Source organism: Cavia porcellus, unplaced genomic scaffold, assembly GCF_034190915.1.
Source record: "Cavia porcellus strain 051 isolate PalLab524CR breed Dunkin Hartley unplaced genomic scaffold, mCavPor4.1 scaffold_11, whole genome shotgun sequence".
NCBI lineage: Eukaryota > Metazoa > Chordata > Mammalia > Rodentia > Caviidae > Cavia > Cavia porcellus.
The window spans coordinates 63,536,469-63,555,915 of record NW_026947494.1 but is presented as its reverse complement, the minus strand read 5'-3'; the positions used below and the strand labels follow the sequence as shown (position 1 = coordinate 63,555,915).

Sequence of the window (19,447 nt, the reverse complement as noted above, 5' to 3'; positions counted from 1 at the left end):
GAGCCCATGACAAGGACTCATGCAAATCTGTTTTATGGATCTGCACTGGGAGGGCCCAAAGGTCTGTGGTAGTAGCTTTAAAGTCTGTGCCAGCAGGATGAAGGAGCTGTGCTAGTAGGTTGAGGGTTCTACACTGGAGCCAAGAAGCGATTCTCAAAATAAGGACTTGGGCTCTCCCAAAGAGTACCACAGCCATCCTCAGCAACAATGAGCTGTGCTTCTCTGACAATGAGAACAGCTGTGTTCATATCAGGAAGCCAATGTGACAAGTCTTCCTGGAGATTGAACAGCACACCATCTTCCCCTCTGGATTCAAGAAGCAATGCTCAATGTAAGGACCAGAGCTACCCCAAAGTGAACCACAGCCATTCTCAGCAACAAGGTCTCAAATTTCTCCAATGATAACAGCCAAATTCATATCAGGGAAGCCTACATGACAGGATCCTCCAGAAGAACCAACAGTGTCAAAAAAAAAAACAACATTTAGGAGAACCCACAATGCTACCCTCTTCCTCTCCACATCTGTTTTTTATAAGCTGGCAACTTTCCTCAGGTGGGCTGTCTACACGCAGCATCATACTGATGCAGTTCAGCTGGTGTTAAGCTGGCCACCATAATCCATAATGGCTGTGGACTTTGGATACCAGTGTTGTGTTGGCATAGGTCCATCCGTTGTGACAAATGTGCCATTTTGAAACAGGGTGTTGATTGTGGGGAATCTGTGCGTGTATGGAGTCAGAGCATACCTGGGAATTCTCTGTACCATCTTCTCAGTTTTACTGTGAACCTAAGACTCTTTAAAAACCAAAAATCTGTTTTAAAAAATAAAAGCTGAAAAGTCTGTACCCGATTCCAGTTAGTTATTTTTAATGACACTGTAAGCCATATACAAATTCAAAGTCCTATGTAACCATACCAACTCCAGTAGAATGTTGATATTTAATGATACCCAGTTTTATAAAGGAAAACAAATTTCTACTCTTAAAATGGGATTTGTAAAAGCCTTATGCTGGGGCTGTGGATTTAGCTTAGCGGCATAAGCACCTGCCTTGCAAGCAGGCGGTTGTGAGTTCGATCCCTGGTACCAATAAAAATGAAAAAAAGACAGGAAAAAAAAAGCCTTCATGCTGCCCCCCTCAATACAGGGGGTTGAACCCAGGGGCTTCACACTGAACTACGTCTCTAGCCTTTTTTGTTTTTTATTTTGGGACAGGGTCTTGATAAGTGGCTAAATTGCCTAGGCTGTGTTCATACTTGTGACCTTCCTGCCTCAGCCTCCTAGAGTGCTGGGGTTACAGACTTGCAATTCCATGCCTAGCTAAAAGCATTCTTTAATTTAAAAAAATATTGGGCTGGGGGTATAGCTGACTACATACCTAGTGTGCACAGTGCCCTGCTTCAGTCCCCAGCACTGCAAGGAAAAAAAATCTGTATCTGTCCTTAGGGTTGGCTCATTCTCTCTAACCAGCTTTTTGTATATATGTCATAACAATGTTACGTTGATGTTTTTATTCATGGGCTTTGTTAAATTTACAATTGATTTATTGTATTTGATTTTATTTAGGTGTTCGGATATCTAGTTTTCCTAGTGAAGCAGACAAAAAACACCAACAAAGGAGCATCATTGGCTTCTTACAGGCTGGGAACCAAGCTTTGTCAGCCCCTGGGTGTACAGGAGAGAAGACTGATAAAGATCAGTGTCTAAAACCTCAAAAAATGTCTCACGAGAAGAGTTTTTTTGATAGAAAACGATTAGAAAGGAAATGGAGCCACCAAGACACATCTCAATGTGAAACTGTGGATAAACCAAATTTATACACATCACCACCATTCCTAGTGATAAAGGAGACGAATGAGGGTTCAGAAACATCAGAGAGTTCAGATCGCTGTCAGACGTTTACCTGTCCCGTTTGCTTTAGGAAGCAAGAAAACATCAATCTAGAAACCTTCAATAGACATGTAGATGCATGTCTTGATGGTCCTTCAGTCAAGGAGAATTGTGAAGTGTTCGCGTGTGCATACGCTTCCTCTGCAGATGGTGGCCAGAAAGAAAACACACATCATTCTTCTTCACTTTGGGAGAAGCAGGATTGTGAGACCCATCAGAAAAATGGAGAAGTCACTTCAGAAGATCGTGTTGATTTGGTAACGGCCAGAGATAGCTCATCAAAACCAGAAAGCGCAGACTGTCTAAGGAACAAGCACAGTGCAGAGGAACATTCTAGTGTTCCTACCACGCCCTCTGGGACTGTTTCATTGGCAGATGCAGATGTTGAGTTGGTAAGTGGCCAAGAAGTGGCAGCTGGCCAAGCTCTTGTCTGTCCTGTTTGTAATCTAGAACAAAACACTTCAGATCTCGACCTGTTCAATGAGCACGTGGATATTTGCTTAAATAAAGGCGTGATCCAAGAACTGAGAAATGAGAGCAGGAGTGTGGTCAGCCAACCCCAAGGAAGCTCCAGAAGTACTGGTGAGTTTACAGTCATTAAAAAGAACATGACTTTCTGAGAATATATTTTATTAAATTAATGAGACTGTGAAGTCTAAGATGCGTACCATAACAGGGTAGTTTGTATATGCTGCTTGCTAGGAAAATGTTAATTAATGGTAAATTAGAATACCTCAAGCAATAGCTTTTGAGAATGTAAAGAAAACTCCAGTTTGGGTCTAATGTAGCATAGAGTAAGTTCACAGATTTAAGAGCTGAGGGGTCTAATCAATAAAGAAATTCAGAGAACATTTACCAACTCTCCATGACATAGTCATTGTACTTACAGAACTAGAGCGCTTCTCCAACTGGCTGTTTGTAGTGTTGACTCTAGTCATATTCCAGAAGTAAAATTAAGGGTGATACTAGTAAAACTAGTAAATTACAAGGAAGTTACCCTATGAAGTAAGTATCTGGTATGCATAAATGAACTGTGTAGTACCAAGGAAATTTTTAATAAGCTTTTAACTTTTTAAATTTGTATAAAGCTTTTCAGTTACTTCATGTTACTCATTGTACAATTTCTTGACTTTTCTTATCTCCAAAGGTACCTCAAGCAAAGTTCAGAAGACTGTAACAAAAACAAAAAGGTAGGACTAATTTAGCTTTAATAATGCTAAATAGTAATTTAGCATGTTTTGGGATCTCATTTTTAGGAGATGTTAAATTTTACTTTTTTAAATCATCAAGTAACATTTTAAAAATCAATTATTTGAAAAATTATTTTTAAAATCTCCTCCTGCATTTTAATTGTGTGTTATTCTTCATTCCAGGCCAGGACTGATGACAAAGCATTCAACATCAAAGAAAATAAAACCAAACAATCCCAGGCATACCCTTGATACATTTTTTAAATGAATATTGAACACTTTTTCAGTCATTTTTCATTGAAACTTGTTGTTTTTATAATCAATGAATTTATTCTTTTTCATTTTAAGTTTATAGATTTTTTAAGGAAGGCAACTACAATAATCCCTCCCCAATAAATATATATTAATTTACTTCTTTACACTATTTATAACGTTGAGAATTTTATTTCCATTGTTCATCAATTGCAAATCCTGCAAGAGATCGTTAAAAAATAATAAATGGGATCAGAATATTAGTGATTTCCTTATAATAGTGAATATAAACACATATTTATTCAGTGTTTAACCACTTGGTTGAGTTGGACTCAGCCTTCAGATACCTCATGAACATTCATAGTTAAAATTCATTGTAAGTTCTGTCAATAGTATAGCATAACAGAACTAGCATGAATGGTTTGATACCTGCAGGAAAATAGATGTTACAGTGTTATTTGTGGTAGAAGGATTTCTGCTTAGAATACTGTTAAACTCATTTTGTTATTGTTTTAAAATTTCTTTATCTTATGAATAAGCACGTGGTTCACTTTTTAAAAATATTTAGTCTTAAGATTGAAAGTTTTTTTCTAAATATACCATTTTTAATAGCATTGTTTCATTTCTTGACAATTGTGTTTGTACTTTTCACAAATCTGTGAAAAAAAATTGTGTAGTCACTTTATTTCCATTCTAATCCTCAAGAGAAAAGGGTGCAATTCAAATGATTATTGTGTATTTCTCTTGGTTGCATTTCTGTCATATTCTAATGTTTGTAAAAGAAGACAACTTAAACGTGTTCGCAATAAGTGGATACGCAACACTTTGGTGCTACCAGTGTGTTCTTACTAAAAATATGATTTAATTGGAGTCATTTTTGCTACTGTTTTATGGAACGAAATTCTTTTTTTCTTTTTTCATATTTTAGCTTGTTATTTGCTAATGATATTTGAGGGATAGCTAGGTCATATAAAGGCCTTTAGCCAAACTGGTAATTTGACTATTTTATTCTTGTTCTGTGGATTGAACCTAGGACCTCACACATGATAGGCAAGCACTCTGCATCTGAGCTATGTACCTCTGGAGCCCTTATTTACTTGAGACAAGGCCTTGCTAAGTTACCTAGGCTGGCCTCTAACTTAAATCTTCCCACCTCAGCTTCCTGAATACTTGGGATTATGAGCATACTCCACCACGTCCAGCGAATAAACTTGACTTTTAATTATTAGAATGTTTAAAATTAGAAAGACTATTAATGCCTGATGTTCTTATAATTCAGAATTGTATGACCGTAATGCTTGATTGTTGTTTTACTTATGTAAATAATGTACAAAATTAAATTCAATGAAATTTAATATGTTGAAAAATAAATAGCATCATATTTGTTTTCTATATTGCTTGAAGTGTATTGTTTTCTACATTAAGTACTAAATTATTTATATTTAGGTGATACATTGAATGCTATCATATAATGATATTTAATAATTTTAAATAAAATTTCAAAAATTTTAATTGATCTGTTAGTCAATAGAGATGGTTTCCTTAATTTTCCACTTTTCATTTCATCTCATGATGCTTTTCTTTTTACTTTCTCTGTCCAAAATTCTCTCCACTTTTTTTTCTATCTTTTTGGGTAGATAGATAGAATGGGTAATATATTCAACCCATTTTCTATTATGATTTTTACTTGGAGCGTTTTAAAAGTATAGCAAAACTAACAGCAATAGTAGTACGCATCCATCATCTTAATTAAAGGATCAAAATATAAAAAACCATCTAGAAGAATATGTTTGTAACACTTATAACTGATCACAAAACAAGCAAAAATTAGTGTCTGGGATATTAAATTGATTCTTAGGAATCAAGAAGATATAATCAATCGAAGTTCAAACAAAAGACTTTATATGGTACTTTATATAAAAAGAAATCCAGATGATGAAGAAGTGTGACAACATTCTCAACCACATTAGTAATCTGGAAATGAAGCCTAACCCTACAGAGATACTGTATCTCTACCATATTCACAAAAATAAAGCAATCCAATGACAGTTTCAGTGATGATGTGAACTCCTACACTGAAAATAGTAATTTTGAAAAGCAGTTTCTCCTCTAGTAAGTTTAATAAGGTGGATGAAAACTGGAAACAGAAGTAAAACTAAAACTTTTTATATGGCTAGATGTTGTATTTGCCTACATTTTAAAAAAACATTCGTTTTGGCTTACCTGCCTACATTTTTCAAAATATGTGTTTAATAAAAGTTTAAGAAATCTAAGTCTAGGCTAGGTATGGCGGCACATGCCTGTAATCCTGGCACTCAGGGAGGCTGAGGCAGGAGGACTGCTGTGAGTTCAAGCCTGGGCTACCCGGTGAGTTTAAGGCCAGCCAGAACTATGCAGCAAGACCCTAAATAATTTAATTAAGTTAAATAAAATCTCAGTCTATAAGATCAATGTATAGAAACCTAAAAGGTAATAGTATCAAATTAGAAAATAGAATAATGTCATTTATGTTACAAACAAAAGTCTCTGAGGTATCTCTGAGGAAATCTATCAAAACTGTACAAGGATTTGGAAACTACAAAATGTGATTGAATGACATAGTACATCTAAGCAAATGACTGACTTTGTTTGTGAATAGGAACAATGTCTATCAAGAACCATTCCCCCAAAACTTATTTTGTAAATTCAACAAAATTCAAAATAAAGCCCTTTGTGGTTTTTTTGTCTTATAAACTGGGACGATTTTATATAGAAGAATAAAGGCCTAATAACTAAGAGCATAACACAGGCCCTCTTAGATTTCAAAATCTATTATAAATCTGTAGTAATTGATACAATGCCATTTGAATAAAGATAGGCATTTTTAATAACTCAGGATGAAAAGTATTGACTATTCAATAAATGGTTCTTTCACAGCTGATTATAGTATTGGTCTCTTCCTAGATGCCAGGACAAAATAGCCTACACCTGCAACTTGAAGGAAGTAAGATTTTTTTTTTGGCTTATGGTTGGTTGGTTCACAGCTTCAGAGGGTTCAGTCCATGATAAGTTGGCTGTAAGGCAAAATTAGCAGGGTGTGAAGGGTCTTGTAGACGGCAGTTGCTCAAACCATGACAGCCAGGAGGCGGAGAGAAAAACGAGAATCCAGGGATACAAATAGACACTTGCAGCATATACCTATAATCCCAGCACTCATGGTTGCTGCAGAAGAATTATTACAAGTTCGGGGCTGGGGATTTAGCTCAGCGGCATAAGCGCCTGCCTTGTAAGCAGGCAGTTGTGAGTTCGATCCCTGGTACCGATAAAAAGGAAAAAGACAAAAAAAAAAAAAAGAATTATTACAAGTTCAAGGGCAGCCTAAACTACACAGTTGTCATAGAGTTTGCAAGGGAAACAATACAGGACATATAATTTGTAGGGTTATTTTATTACAGTCATCCAAGGAGTTAAATACAAAAACTGAATGAAATCTATCCACATACTAACAATTGAAAGAATCCAGCTGAGATCCTGGATCCATAGCAATGTCCTGCGTGAGTCCAGCTGAGAACCCAGAGCCCATGACAGTGCTCCCCCACATGTCCAGTTGGAGGCCTAGAGCCCATAACAACATCTCATGCAAGACTGTTTCACCGATCTGGACTGGGAAGAGCCAAAGGTCTGTGGTGGAAGCTAGAAAGTCTGTGCAGCAGGATGCAGGATCTGTGCTAGTGGACTGAGGTATCTGCACTGGAGCCACGTAGCAACACTCTAAGGACCAGAGCTCCCCTGAAAAGTACCACAGCCATCTTCAGCAACAGTGAGGTCCTGAGCTCCTCTGTTGATGAGAACAGCCTATTTCACATTAGGAAAGAAGCTTCTCCAGGAGAACCAACAACACCAGTAGAACCAAAAACACTCCTTCCTCTCTAGTTCTCCCTTTTATGCTGTTGGCAACAATCCTCAGGTGGGCCTTCCACACCCAGAACCACGCTGATTCAGTTTGTCTGGGTGTTACAAGTTGGCCACCAGTGTCAGTGCACCACAACAGTGCAATCCTGTTTCAAAAAGAAAAAAAAAAAATAGGCCCTTTCAGGACACATCCCTAATGACCATCTCCACCCAGACCTACTTTCTACAGCACCTTCACCAGGACTGTGTTGGTGAATCTTTTAGAGACCAAGTGCCCAAACTGCACTTATTTATCACAGAATGCCAACACTGCAATTAAACATGAATATCCAGTGTTTGGCTGCTGGGGCAACTTGGTTTGTGTGCCAGCAGAGAGGGTGCTGCATGCCCACTGTGGCACATGTACCATAGAATTGCCACCACTGACCTAGGAACTCATAAACGAGAGTAGTAGCCTAATGATCCAATGCAGTATCCTAATGATCCACTTTCCAGGAACCCCACCTGTGAACACATGAGACTTTGGGGGGACATTTTTAGATATAAACCTTAACAAGTACACTTTGAGAGAAAATAAATGTTATCCCTACCTGACTGTGTCAAAAATCTCCACAGCTAATCAGTTTTGGAGCCAAAAGGTCATAAACCTCAAAGAAGCTATAGTATTCGTGGCTACAGTTTTAGTGAAAAGATACACAATAAAATAAAGGGAAGAGCATGGACAAAGTTCAGGGGAAATTAGGTACAGGCTCCCACTGGTGTCACATGAGAAAGTACTTAGTTCTCCCAGACGCAATATGTGGCCACACATGGCAAAATATGGCCAACCAGGGAAGCCTGCCCTGTCCTCGATCTTCTATTTCCCTGGAACTAGATGACAGAGGCATCTAGTACCTTGCATGACAGACCTTAGCAATTTAGTCTCAAGTCCTCCAGAAATCTAATGCTACCTCATGGCCCAGAACCTAGAAAACATGTATTCACCTGGGCATGGTAGCGCATGCCTGGAATCCCAGCACTCGCGCAGGCTGAGGCAGAAAGGGTGTCAATTTGAACCTAACAACTAACAACACAATGAGAATTTGACTCAAAATTTTAAAAAAGCAAGGAGGGGGCATTGTTGGTATAGCTCAGTGGAAAAGTCCTGGGTTTTAATATTGTTCCCAATAAAGCCAAAAAATAAAAACGAAAGATATGCAAATGTCAAATGTTAATGTAAGCTCTCTCATCAAGCTAGTATGATGTGTCCTAAGGTCTTAGGCATATTAACACATTTTTATCACGCTGGACAGTCCAAGGACTCAGCGGTTACTTTCCAGGAGCTGGGTAAGGGCCAGTCCCAAGCACAAGCTCTTCTTTGAAATCTGTAGGGCTTGAACAGCCTGAACCTGCTGAGTTAACCCTTAACTGTGCACTTATGTAATAAATGTCAATTTATTAGAACTGCGTTCTAATAAAGAATAAACATAAAAAGGTGACATTTTCCTGCCTCCTTTGTAAAATGCAGAGAAATTTCAGTCAGGCACTGTGCTGTTGAGCTATCTTCCTGGCTCAGAGAAATTTCAAAACTGTAGCATAATTTGGGAGTAACTGGATGATGGCTTATACATTTGGAATATATTGTTTTAAGTGTATAATACAACAAATAAATATACTTAATTCTTCCCACTGAATTATTCCCATTGAATTCAGTAAAATTCAAAGATCTCTTTCAATATCAATTTTAATATTGTTCCTGTAATATATAGCTGTACATCTCACTCCAAACTTGTTGATAATAGGAAATGTAGCATTGTAAAAAGTGTTATGAACCCAAATAATTTCATAAAAACTGTATTTTATAGTTAGTATGGAATTGCAAGGTTGATGAACCCACTGAAGAAGCAATCTCCAAAAGTAAGAGGTTTCAACATCTACACTACAGAGCTGAAGAAGAATCTCATCCTAAGAAAATGCAGACAGATAGTAAATGTCACTGGGGCCAGGTTCTTGGGTCCAGAAACAGCACAAATATGACTGGACATAGAAGAAAAACAGGCTTCGTATTCGGACTTCTGCACAAGCCAGGAGGGAGCCGCACTCTTGACAAAGGGCAGGTGAAACCAGCTCTTCTTCAGGTAGGTCCTGGGTGGAAATAAGGGCTTCGGACCTGCAGAGTTCCAGTTCTGGCTGCTCAGTGTCTGAGCTCGGTTAATAAGGTTCAACTCTTAGCACTTTTAGGGGAAGAGGTTTATGGAGGCTGATCCTTGTTACTAGGCTGTGTTTGTAGGTATTTTTAACTCAAAACTGTTGTGTGAGCTCTGGGTCCCCCTTTCCGTCCTTTCTGGTACAAACAGGAACAGTCCTTGCAGGGTCCTTTCTTAGCATTTGATCATGGTATCTGGGTAGTCCCAGATTGTTCCATAAACATTTATACAAGCAGTCTGGAAGTAAAGGAGACAGAGACAGAGACAGAGACAGAGACAGAGACAGAGACAGAGACAGGCAGAGAGACAGACACATAAAGACACAGAGAAACAGAAATTAATTACTAGAAGATTATTTTACTATTCTCAAACGTATCTATTTGCCACTACTTGTTTTTAACTCATCTCCCTTATTTCTACCTTTACTGCTGTCAACTCCAGGGTTTTTATTGAATTCTACCTTTGTAGAGCCTTTTGGAAACCTGTTTCTTTTCCATTTCTGTTGTCAAGCCCTTATTAATTGCCTAAACTCTGACCTTCCAACTGATTTCTCACATTTCCCTGCTCTATGCTGTCTTGAATGCTCTTAAAAAATAGATTAGCCATAAATGATGCACTTGTAATCTCACTTTATGTAAAAACAAAACAAAGTAGGAAAGGGACAGGCTTGCTAACAAGTGGTGGGTGATGGTCGTGATGATTTCAGTGTTGCAAATACTCCTACTTAGACAGATTTACAAGGATGTGATATCAAACAGTTCACAAAATTCATGAAAATACAACAGCTGTGGCAAACCAGCAGAAGCGAGGTTCCAGATCACCATAAACACTTTCTCTCTTGGTAATGTACTCCAGACCCTAGCTGGGTACTCAAAGCCAGCCATGCTTGTAGCTTGTAGGTTCCTGATGAGATCCAGCAATTTTTTCCTTTCCTGGCTTCTGTGTCCCATGACTCCTCCCTGTAAGTGTGCTTCCTGATGCCCGTGACCGTCTCCTACCTGCGCAGATGCTCATTTTTCAACTTAGCCAAAAGCCCTTTCCCCTTTGGAAAAGCCACTCACCACTTACAGTTTTCTCTCTTTTTTACAAAGACCTTGAAACATTCTTTGTGGTGGCTTTCTATGCACCTCTCTCACAAGATTGTGGACTCTTTCAGATCTGGAGCTTTCATTTATCTTAGTAGGTGTTACTAATCATTTGTTGACACATAAGTGACTAAACAGTATGGGTCCAAACAAGGCTGTCTCTTACTATCTTACTGTTTCCCCTCTGAAAAGACAGGGTGACAGCTAATATAAAATCACCCTGAGGGGTGGACACTCCAGAATGAGAGAATTGCATCCCCCCCCCCTTCATTATGTAATATTTTGCTTTATAAATGTTTTATTACTCTGTTCTTTTGGAGTGGCTTGGAAGTATCCAGACAAAGGCTCAAACTGTGATGATTAACTTCAGACTAAAAAATATTTTTGAGGAAATAATCCATTTTGAAAACCATTCCAGGGGCCTGCTGGCTGAATCTTTTTAAAGTAACATTCCATTTTGAAAGGATACATATGAACAAGCTTGGGGCTGGTGGAATTTTAGTGAATTTCTTAGGGAGCTGACATTTATTTATCCAGAGCAAAAGCTGTTTTTCATTGTATAATTAAGGCACGATCCCTTTTGTGTTTTGTGACACATAACTGGATTAACAACTGTTTGAGAAAACCTTGACTAATATTATTGTGAGTAGCGCTGGAGACACGATTCCACCTATTAAACATGTAATATTGAGCTGCTCCTCTTACAAGCATGAGGTAATTGCTCTGCTGTCCACAGAGGGATCAGGGAGGTGGAAGAGAATTTAGAGTCAAACTGGAGTAACTCTTTCCTCCTCGCCTCAGTTCCTCATGTTTATTATCTCAAACTGTCATGTACACACACACACACACACACACGCAAAGGTGTGGGGAAGTAGAGTAGGAAGAGAGATCCCTAAATTAAAGACAAAATGCACAGTCAGTTCTGGGCTCAAATATAATTCTGTTCTATGAGGGCTTAAAGGTTTTTGCACCCCTAGAATATACTAAACTTCCACTTTAACATTTGAAATCATTCACAAGTAGCAGATGTGCCAGTTTTTTGTTTGAATTTGTTTTTTCTTGTTTTCTTGTTTTGTAATCCAATCATGAAATACATTGCTTAGATGCTAGAAATTCAGAAATTTCTGACTATCTTTCAATATTCTATTTTTCTGTCATGTTATTAGAATTTCAGTTAGGCCCATGATCACCCATAATAGAATAGAATATTTCATTAATTCTCCGTTTTATAAAACATTAAATAAGAAAGAATACCCAAGGTGGTGAGTCCAGTAGATTATCACAGCGTGAATAGGGGTAACCAAAATTCATACCTCCAGAGCAAAGATAAAGGAAGGACCAATCCCCCAAGGAGAAAAAGACACCCAAGCAACTTGCATGCTAACCCTTGGCACTGGTTGGATAGAGAATCACCCACTATGAATGCTAACTACAAACTAGTACACAGGTAGATTTGTAGTCTGAATCCATGGGAATGATGTGATCGAAAAAACACTCAAATAGAAATTTGAAGTAAAATAGCCTAACTGGGTACTGTCCCTTGTGGCTAGAGAAACAAATGTTTGCATGTTCTGAAGCTGCTGAAGTGTGAAAAATTTCAAAATTGATGAAGTACTACTCAGCTATAAAGAAAGATCACATGAGGTTTTTATAAGTAAATGGACATGACTTGAGAGCATTCTCTTAAGTGAAATAAATCAAGAGTCACATGTGTAAATACCTTATTGTTTCCCTAAAGTAAGAAACTGAAAGAATAAATAATATACAAAATCTTCAATAAATGTTGTGAAAGAGTAAGAAACTGTTCAAAGGGGAAAAAATAACTAAGATAGAGAAAAGGAGAAAAGAAGGAAGGGAAAAAAGATATAAATTTGTATACATACACTTAAGATAGCTAAGATGATTGTGTTACTAATTCTATTAGTTCTTAGAACAAAACAGTTAACATGTATATGATTAGATCAATTTTGCATGTTTATATCTGGTAAAGTGAATAACTCTTTTGAAGATAACTATGCAAAATAACAACTTTAGTTATGTTTCTACAACCTTGTTTTGAAAGCCTATATCATTATTGTTTTGGGCTCTTACTGTTATTTATTTGTCTCTGTTGTTTTTTTGTTTTTCTTGTATTTTGCTTTGTTTTGTTTTATTTTTCCTTCTAATACAGAAAGGATAGATGTACATGTGTAGGCATATAATACATGCCTAGAACTTCTCCTAAAGAATTTACAAGTATTGATTCTATTACATGTGATATGAACAGCTACTTTGAAGAAAATGAGGCATTCTGGTAACCATTGCTGATTTCCTATCATCTTGTTGAAGTCCAGTAATACTGTTATTCTTTGTTTTAGTTGGTTTTAGTCTGTTTTCTATTATTTGATTTCAGTTTGTGTGAAGGTATGCACAGCTATTTTGAAGAGAACAAGAGACATTATGGTAGCCATTGTTGATTTTCCTATTGCCTGGTTTTGAAGGCCTGTATTGCTTTCATTCTTTGGTTTTGATCGGTTTTACACTATTTTGTTTTGTTTGAATTCACTGTGTGTGAGGATATGGACAGCTATTTCAAGCAAAACAAGAGATATTATGCCACTGTTGATTCCCTATTGTTTTGTTTTGAAATCCTGTGTTGTTTGCATTGTTTTGTTCTAAGCTACTTTATTTTTTTTTTATTTTAAAGAGGAAAAAACTAAGGAAAATAAAACAGAATAAAATCAATCAAAATAAACCAGAATAGGTGATACAGGACTTCCAACTCTTATGAAATCAACAATAGTTACCACAATGCCTTTATTGTCTTCAAAATAGCTGCAGATACCACTCTCAGACATATTAAAAAATCCAACAGAATGGGATAGAGTAGAACCAATAAAAACAAAACAATGAATGCAATAAAAAACATCAAAACAAGCCAGTAGTAAATACATAATGGCTTCCATAACATGTCTTGCTATCTTCTAAATAACTGTTCATGCCATCAGTTAACATAAGACAAAAGAAAATAAAAACCCAACTCTCACCCAAAAGAAACCAATGAAAACTATATGGTTGCTGCGTGAGGACCTCCTCCCATGGGACCTGGTTCTCTCCCTCCACAGTCCATGAATGGCGCTGACTCACGGAGAGAAGCGTGGGTCTGGCACTCACCAGGCTAGCAGCAGCAGGCACTTCGTGCTGGTATCTGGGCAGAGATCTCCCTTAGTGTGTGGTTCTCTCCCTCCGCAGTCCTCAAATGGCCCTAGCTGCTTTATTCTGCTTTGTTTTGTTTGTTTTATTCTCCTTAAAATAAAAATGAACCGATGATATACAGTTCATTTCTTATTCTTGCAACTGCAAGCAAATACAGCCACGTGACTGAATGTTAGCCAGTGGGATCCCGAGGGTACTTCTGGGAACTCTTCTGTAGCTGTGATGTGTTCTTTGCCTCCTCTTCCTGTTTCTTTTCTCCATCCTGTGGCCTACAGAAGATGCCCAATCTCACACCTGAGCTGGCTATTGTTTCTTGGGATGGTGAAGTCAAGGAATGCTGGTTCCTGAGGACTTTATGGAGCAAAAGCATCACCTGTGAGACCCACACACTTCCAGACTTGCAGAAGACACTGCATTTAAGCCATAGTTACTTGAGTTTCCTGTTAGTTATAGCTGAATCCCAGCTATGTAGGATATCAAGATTATTAAGCTGTCTTCATGCACAAGGAATGAAGAGCCACCACTGACACTTTCTACTCAGTGTGATAAGGACTATAATAAAGCAATGTATACAGTGGGAATTGGGGAGCGATAACCTAACAGAGGGAAAAGGAATTCAGAGATGTGTGTGCATGGCTGAGAGTTAAGTGGCGGTGGAGCCTGCAAGCAGGAGCCCAGGTCCACTCCTGGTGAGCAAGGCTGCACAGTGCTGTGGAGATCTGCACGGGATTGACGGAGAGATCTGACCCAGAGAGCCCTGAAGAGGAAATTGCAAGAATGAGGAGCTTACGTTGATGAACTTCCTGATTACATTATGAGGATGTTGGTCAACAGGATAAGTGAAGAACAAATGACAGAGGACTGTCCATGTTTCTATGGAACAACACAGTTTGATTCACCTAATGACCTCATGGTATGCTGGACAAAAGTAACTCTGTTGCACATGAAGCCTCTAGTCTGAAGTTCTCTGATACCACCACCTTTGATAAAAATGTGCTTTCAGGCAAGAGCAGTTTTTGTTGAGTAAAGGCATGACAGGTACAGTGCCTCCCCTTGCTATTTCTAGCACTAGCCCTGAAAAAAGATCCCAGAGTTTCCACAAGTTCCCAGGAGCAGAAGACAGTATGAGTAGACTTGGGGTGATGGCACTGTAACCCCACTAATGGCAACAGTGAAACCTCCTAGGGACCATCACCCTTCAGAGATTGTCTGAGCTAGAGCCAGAACCAGATGATCTGATTGATGACGGCCTCAGTTTTGTGCAGAACAATCCCTTATCTCAGAAAAAACCTACAATGACACTTTCACGTGGTTCTTATCACCCTTATGTCAAAATTTATCAACCACCTCCAAGTTTAAATGCAGAGTGGTGCTCATTTAAACAGGCTGTAATTTCAGCAGCAGCAAACAGTATTCATGCAACAAGATATACAGAACAGTCGTACATTTCTGGAAATGAGAAGTGCTTAAGGGAATGCAAGAGACTCCCAGTCCTTTCTTCAGAAACAACTCAGAAAAAAATAAGTATTGAGAAGAGTGTTTTTGGAAGAGAAAATTGCCCATGGTAAGTTCCATTATTAAAGTAAAAAAAAGTCAATCCTGATGGAAAAGAGGAGAAAGGTGATTACGGCTCTGGGATGGGAAGCATGTCCAGCAGTGAAAGCCCCTTCCACCTTCTCAGCAAGCTAACAAGAATCTGGTTTTGAAGCCTGCCACTGAAGCTCACAAATCTGTAACAAAACAACCAAGTGTTCTGTAGTTCCACAGAAATGGGTACTTCCAGTATCTCCCAGAATGTGCACATTTCCAGAAGAACTGCTAGCAGAGGTGGTGCCCCAATTAAAGGAGAGGAAACAAAAGGAGCCAATGCGGAGAAAAATCAAGGAGCTCAACAGTTGTTATCCCCACTGCAGACTGACCTTGTAACAGCAGAAGAATGGCCCTTTCACTAATCAGGCAGAGATGTGTGAATGGACCTTGGCTCAGAAACCAGAAAAGCTCCAAGAGCCCACAGTACCAACCTGCTTGTGGAAATAGAGACAAGTACTTGGGCTACCATCCCATTTCATGTGCAAAGCCTTTTCCAACTATACATTTCCTGAAAAAATGTCTATGTGTTCAAACAAATTGTAAATAGGATGCTAAGCGTACCAAACCAGATGGTCCTTTCAGCTCGTATCAGTAGCAGAATTCCAGTGCTGCCTCTAAAACAGCATCGTCACCCTCCCCCAGACAGTGCTGCTGTTATTTCCTGGCCTGTGAGAATCTGGAGGGTTCCTTCTGTCCCCTGAGCACAGAAATTGACACCCAGTGTGCAGGACCAGTTTGCACCATCCGTCATCGAGCCTTACCATGTGCCTTGACACCGACTTGGCCTTAGTCTCGCGAATAATACCCACCCTGCCTGGCAGAAGATGTTCAAAAGGCTCTACCTACTGGTGAAAGACAATCTACATAACCTGTCTGAAAAAGAAAAATCCAGGAATATGGTTTTAAGTACATATAAGGACTTAACGTTTGACATGAGAACTGAACATGTTCCCTTACTTTCCTAAACCTTCCCTTATTGGGGACCTGGCCTAGATCCCCAACCTCCCAAAGATGTGTACATGAAGGCTTAAATAAATGAGACAAGTGGTATGATTTTAGGGCCTTAGGAGAATCAAAATGCCCTGCAGAGTTCAAGACACTGGGGGCTAAGACAAAGAATGCCTCTGGCTGGCCCCAGATGCATTTAGTTTTCAAACAAGGAAGGGGTTAGGGTGAAAAAGGCAGGAAACTGAACAGAGCTTGGGAGTGGTTCAAGGATTGTTCCAAGTAACAGATTATGTTTCCTTTAGGAGAGTTACCTTATGAGAAGATCTTCATGCTTCATTTCACTTCAGGAGGGAAATGCCTGTAGCTACAGTCTTTAGTTAATTGGAGTTGGAGCCAGGTGTCCTCAGCTGTGACTTTATCTTGCCCTTTGAGGTGTCTCTTTGTTCTCTGGTCAGCCATGCCCTGGCCATGCTTCAGACCTGCACCTGTGTTCAATTTCCAGTTTCAATGGCTCCCAACATTCCTTTAGGGAAAAAACTAAAGACAAGGGCGGTAGACAGGTTACTTCTCACCTGGCTGAACTGTATCTGTATTAATTTGTTAGATATTTTCCTCACACCTAGTTCTGGTCTAGGTACTAGAGAGGCAGGAGGGGTAAAGGTTATAGAAATCTGTCTCCTACCTTCTGTTTGGCGAGGTAGATGCTAAACAAGTACCATCATTTCAGTGTCAAGCGCTGCAGGAAAAGAGGAAAACAGCATACAGGAAAGAATGAAGGCAGGGAATACTGTTAGAATATTTTTAACCTGTGAAGTCTCTTGAGGAAGTGACATTTATCCTCAAGCTTTAATGATAGCAAGCGGGGTAGGGATGAGAATGTTCCAGAACCCTAAAGGCTCTGCCTCAGGACTCAGACATGCCGTAAGAAAGGGGGAGAGTTGCCCAGGTCCAGGTCATGTAGGCTAGGGCCTATTAGGTATCATTAGCACACTGTGAATTAATCTTTTGGTTGAGAACTAACTTCCTATTTGAAACAGAAACAAGAAAATAGCATCTACAATACACTTCCCGGCTTTCCATCTATCCCAAGCTGTCAAGAAAATTAAAGAAACGAAGTTCAGTCAAGGCTACGGTTCACCAAAGGCATTGTTTTTGGGTTTTTGTCTCCTGTGCTGGAGCAGACTACAGACTGTCTGCTGATCTGATCACCACATTTCCACTGGGTATGCAGCATAAAGTGATGCTACCTTTTTTCCTGTCATTAATGGACTTTTTTCGTTGTGTTTTGACATCTTTTGTTGTTGTTATTTGGAGTCAGGGTCTCACTATGTAGTTCAGGCTGGTTTGCAATTCAGGAAGATCCTCCTGCCTCAACCTGCCTGGTGCTGGGATTATAGGTGTTCCTTTTTTTTTTTTTTCTTGATTAAAAAAAAAAACCCAAAACATTGTTTTGAATTTAATGTTTCTAACTTGAAAGAAAAACAACTTTGAAAGGAGCATCGAAATCTTAAAATTTATTAAAAGCACATAAATTCATAGAACTAGAAAAGACATGAAAAATGGACTTTCTCCTTTATTATTTCACTTTTTAAAAAAAGAATCAGGAAGATGATTGCTTGGGTGTCAAACGAGAAAGTAAGACTCATTCCAAAAATTCTGGAAATTTTAAAAATTATTTAATATTGACATTATTTAATTTAAAAATGATTTAATACTGAAGCTCCAATAGCGATGGTGGTAGTAGAACCTCAGTGTTTCTGATATCTGTATTTAGCCTTGGTGGAGTACTGCCTGGAATCGATGAAGGTGTGCAGTCCTCTCGGGCCCTCTCGCCGGAGGTGGAACAGCCACGCCGCGCGTGCCTCACCCGCGGGCGGGCTCTCCCCGAGCTCCGCGGGGAAGGGGTTGGGGCGCTCGCCGGCCGCCCGCATCGCAGCCCCCAGAGCAAGCGCGCACCGGCCGGCGGACTCAGCGTGAGGTCCCGGGGCCGCGGCCGCCATGCACCCCGCCCCGCGCGCCGCTGCAGCCGGGGGGTCTCCGGGATCGTCTGCGGGCCGCGGCCGCCCGGCCGTGGAGGAGCCTGGTCCGGACCTCGAAGCAGGCGGGGCCTTCGGAGGAGGCGGCGGAGACCGCGGGTCGGGAGCTGCGTGAGTCCTGGGACGAGATCTCAGAGGCCCAGTCGGGGCTGCACCCTGCAGTGGGCAGCGGGCGGGAACCCCAGAGCCTCTCCCCGCTGGGCGGGGACTCTGGTGACCCCAGGCTGTCCTCCAACGCTGCACCCCCTGTGGGCGGAACCCTCCCCGCCCCAGGCGTGGTGATGTTCCCCCTTCAGTGTGGAGGGAGGGAAGGTTTACTCTTCCACTTTAAGCAGGAGGCTGTATAAGGAAATGATTAAGCCCTTTTGCAAACAAGAAAAAAGTTTCCTGTACTGTTATCTTATATCCTGATTTATGCACTGATGTATAGTGCATGGGTCACTTAACCTTTCCGCAGGTAAGTTTTAAAAGCGTGGAGGGGTCACCTACGCCTCCGGAATAATGTGTAGCTTAAAGAGAGGAGAGGGCTTCAGAAGTTGTAAAGGACGCAAGTCTGTTACCAAGGTGCACCATGGGCAGGTCGAGGTAGCCTCATTTTAAGAAGACCAACCTTGGGAGCTGTATATATCTCAGTCCCTTACTGAGATACGCAACTAGTTAATTGATGAATTCATTCAGTCATTCATTCTAGAGATATTGCCAAGGGCTTACTATTTGTTGGTATGCTCTAGGTGTGGGGCTTCGGAGGTCAAGGCATCTCTCTGTCCTGGTAGAGTTCACACTGTGTTGTGCTAGAGGATTGGTAGGCAACACAACAAAGAAGTAAATGCGTAAGAGCTTAGGAGAAGGGGTGTGAAAACCAAGAAACCAGGATATAGCTGGTTCAGAGGCACAGGAGGACTTTTGATTTGGTGATGAAAGCAGATAGGATATTTGGTCCCAAATGAGAGGAAGGAACCAACCATGGGACACTCAGGTGGAAAATCGTAATAAGGAGCAATCCAACATATGCAAGGAAAGAAGGAAATGATTTGTTTATTTTTCACTTTTTTTGATATCACATATCAAACTCAGGACCTTGCACTTGCCAGGCAGGTGCTGTGCTGCTGAGCTGTATCCCAGGCTCTGTTTGTTTTTGCATTACTTGGAATCGAATCCAGGGCCTTCACACTAAGCTATACCTCGC

General features: G+C 40.0%; 2 protein-coding genes and 1 pseudogene across 5 annotated transcripts in view; all 3 read left to right on the top strand.

The window, feature by feature from the left end:
• The window catches only part of Polk (DNA polymerase kappa), a 93,762-nt gene extending 89,040 nt beyond the window's left edge, over window positions 1-4,722 (top strand). For all 4 annotated transcript variants that reach the window (XM_063258363.1, XM_063258362.1, XM_063258365.1 and 1 more), the window contains 3 exons: window positions 1,565-2,470; window positions 3,036-3,078; window positions 3,262-4,722. In XM_063258363.1, the coding sequence (XP_063114433.1) occupies window positions 1,565-2,470; window positions 3,036-3,078; window positions 3,262-3,346 (1,034 nt within the window). In that variant the 3' untranslated portion in view covers window positions 3,347-4,722. The remainder of the gene's footprint in view (window positions 1-1,564; window positions 2,471-3,035; window positions 3,079-3,261) is intronic.
• Window positions 4,723-14,039: 9,317 nt separating this feature from the next.
• Window positions 14,040-19,447, top strand: part of LOC134478133 (zinc finger CCCH domain-containing protein 14-like) — a 46,121-nt pseudogene continuing 40,713 nt past the window's right edge.
• Window positions 17,142-19,447, top strand: part of Ankdd1b (ankyrin repeat and death domain containing 1B) — a 62,653-nt gene continuing 60,347 nt past the window's right edge. The window contains 2 exon segments of the mRNA XM_023564429.2: window positions 17,142-17,146; window positions 18,032-18,372. Coding sequence (XP_023420197.2) covers window positions 17,142-17,146; window positions 18,032-18,372 — 346 coding nt within the window.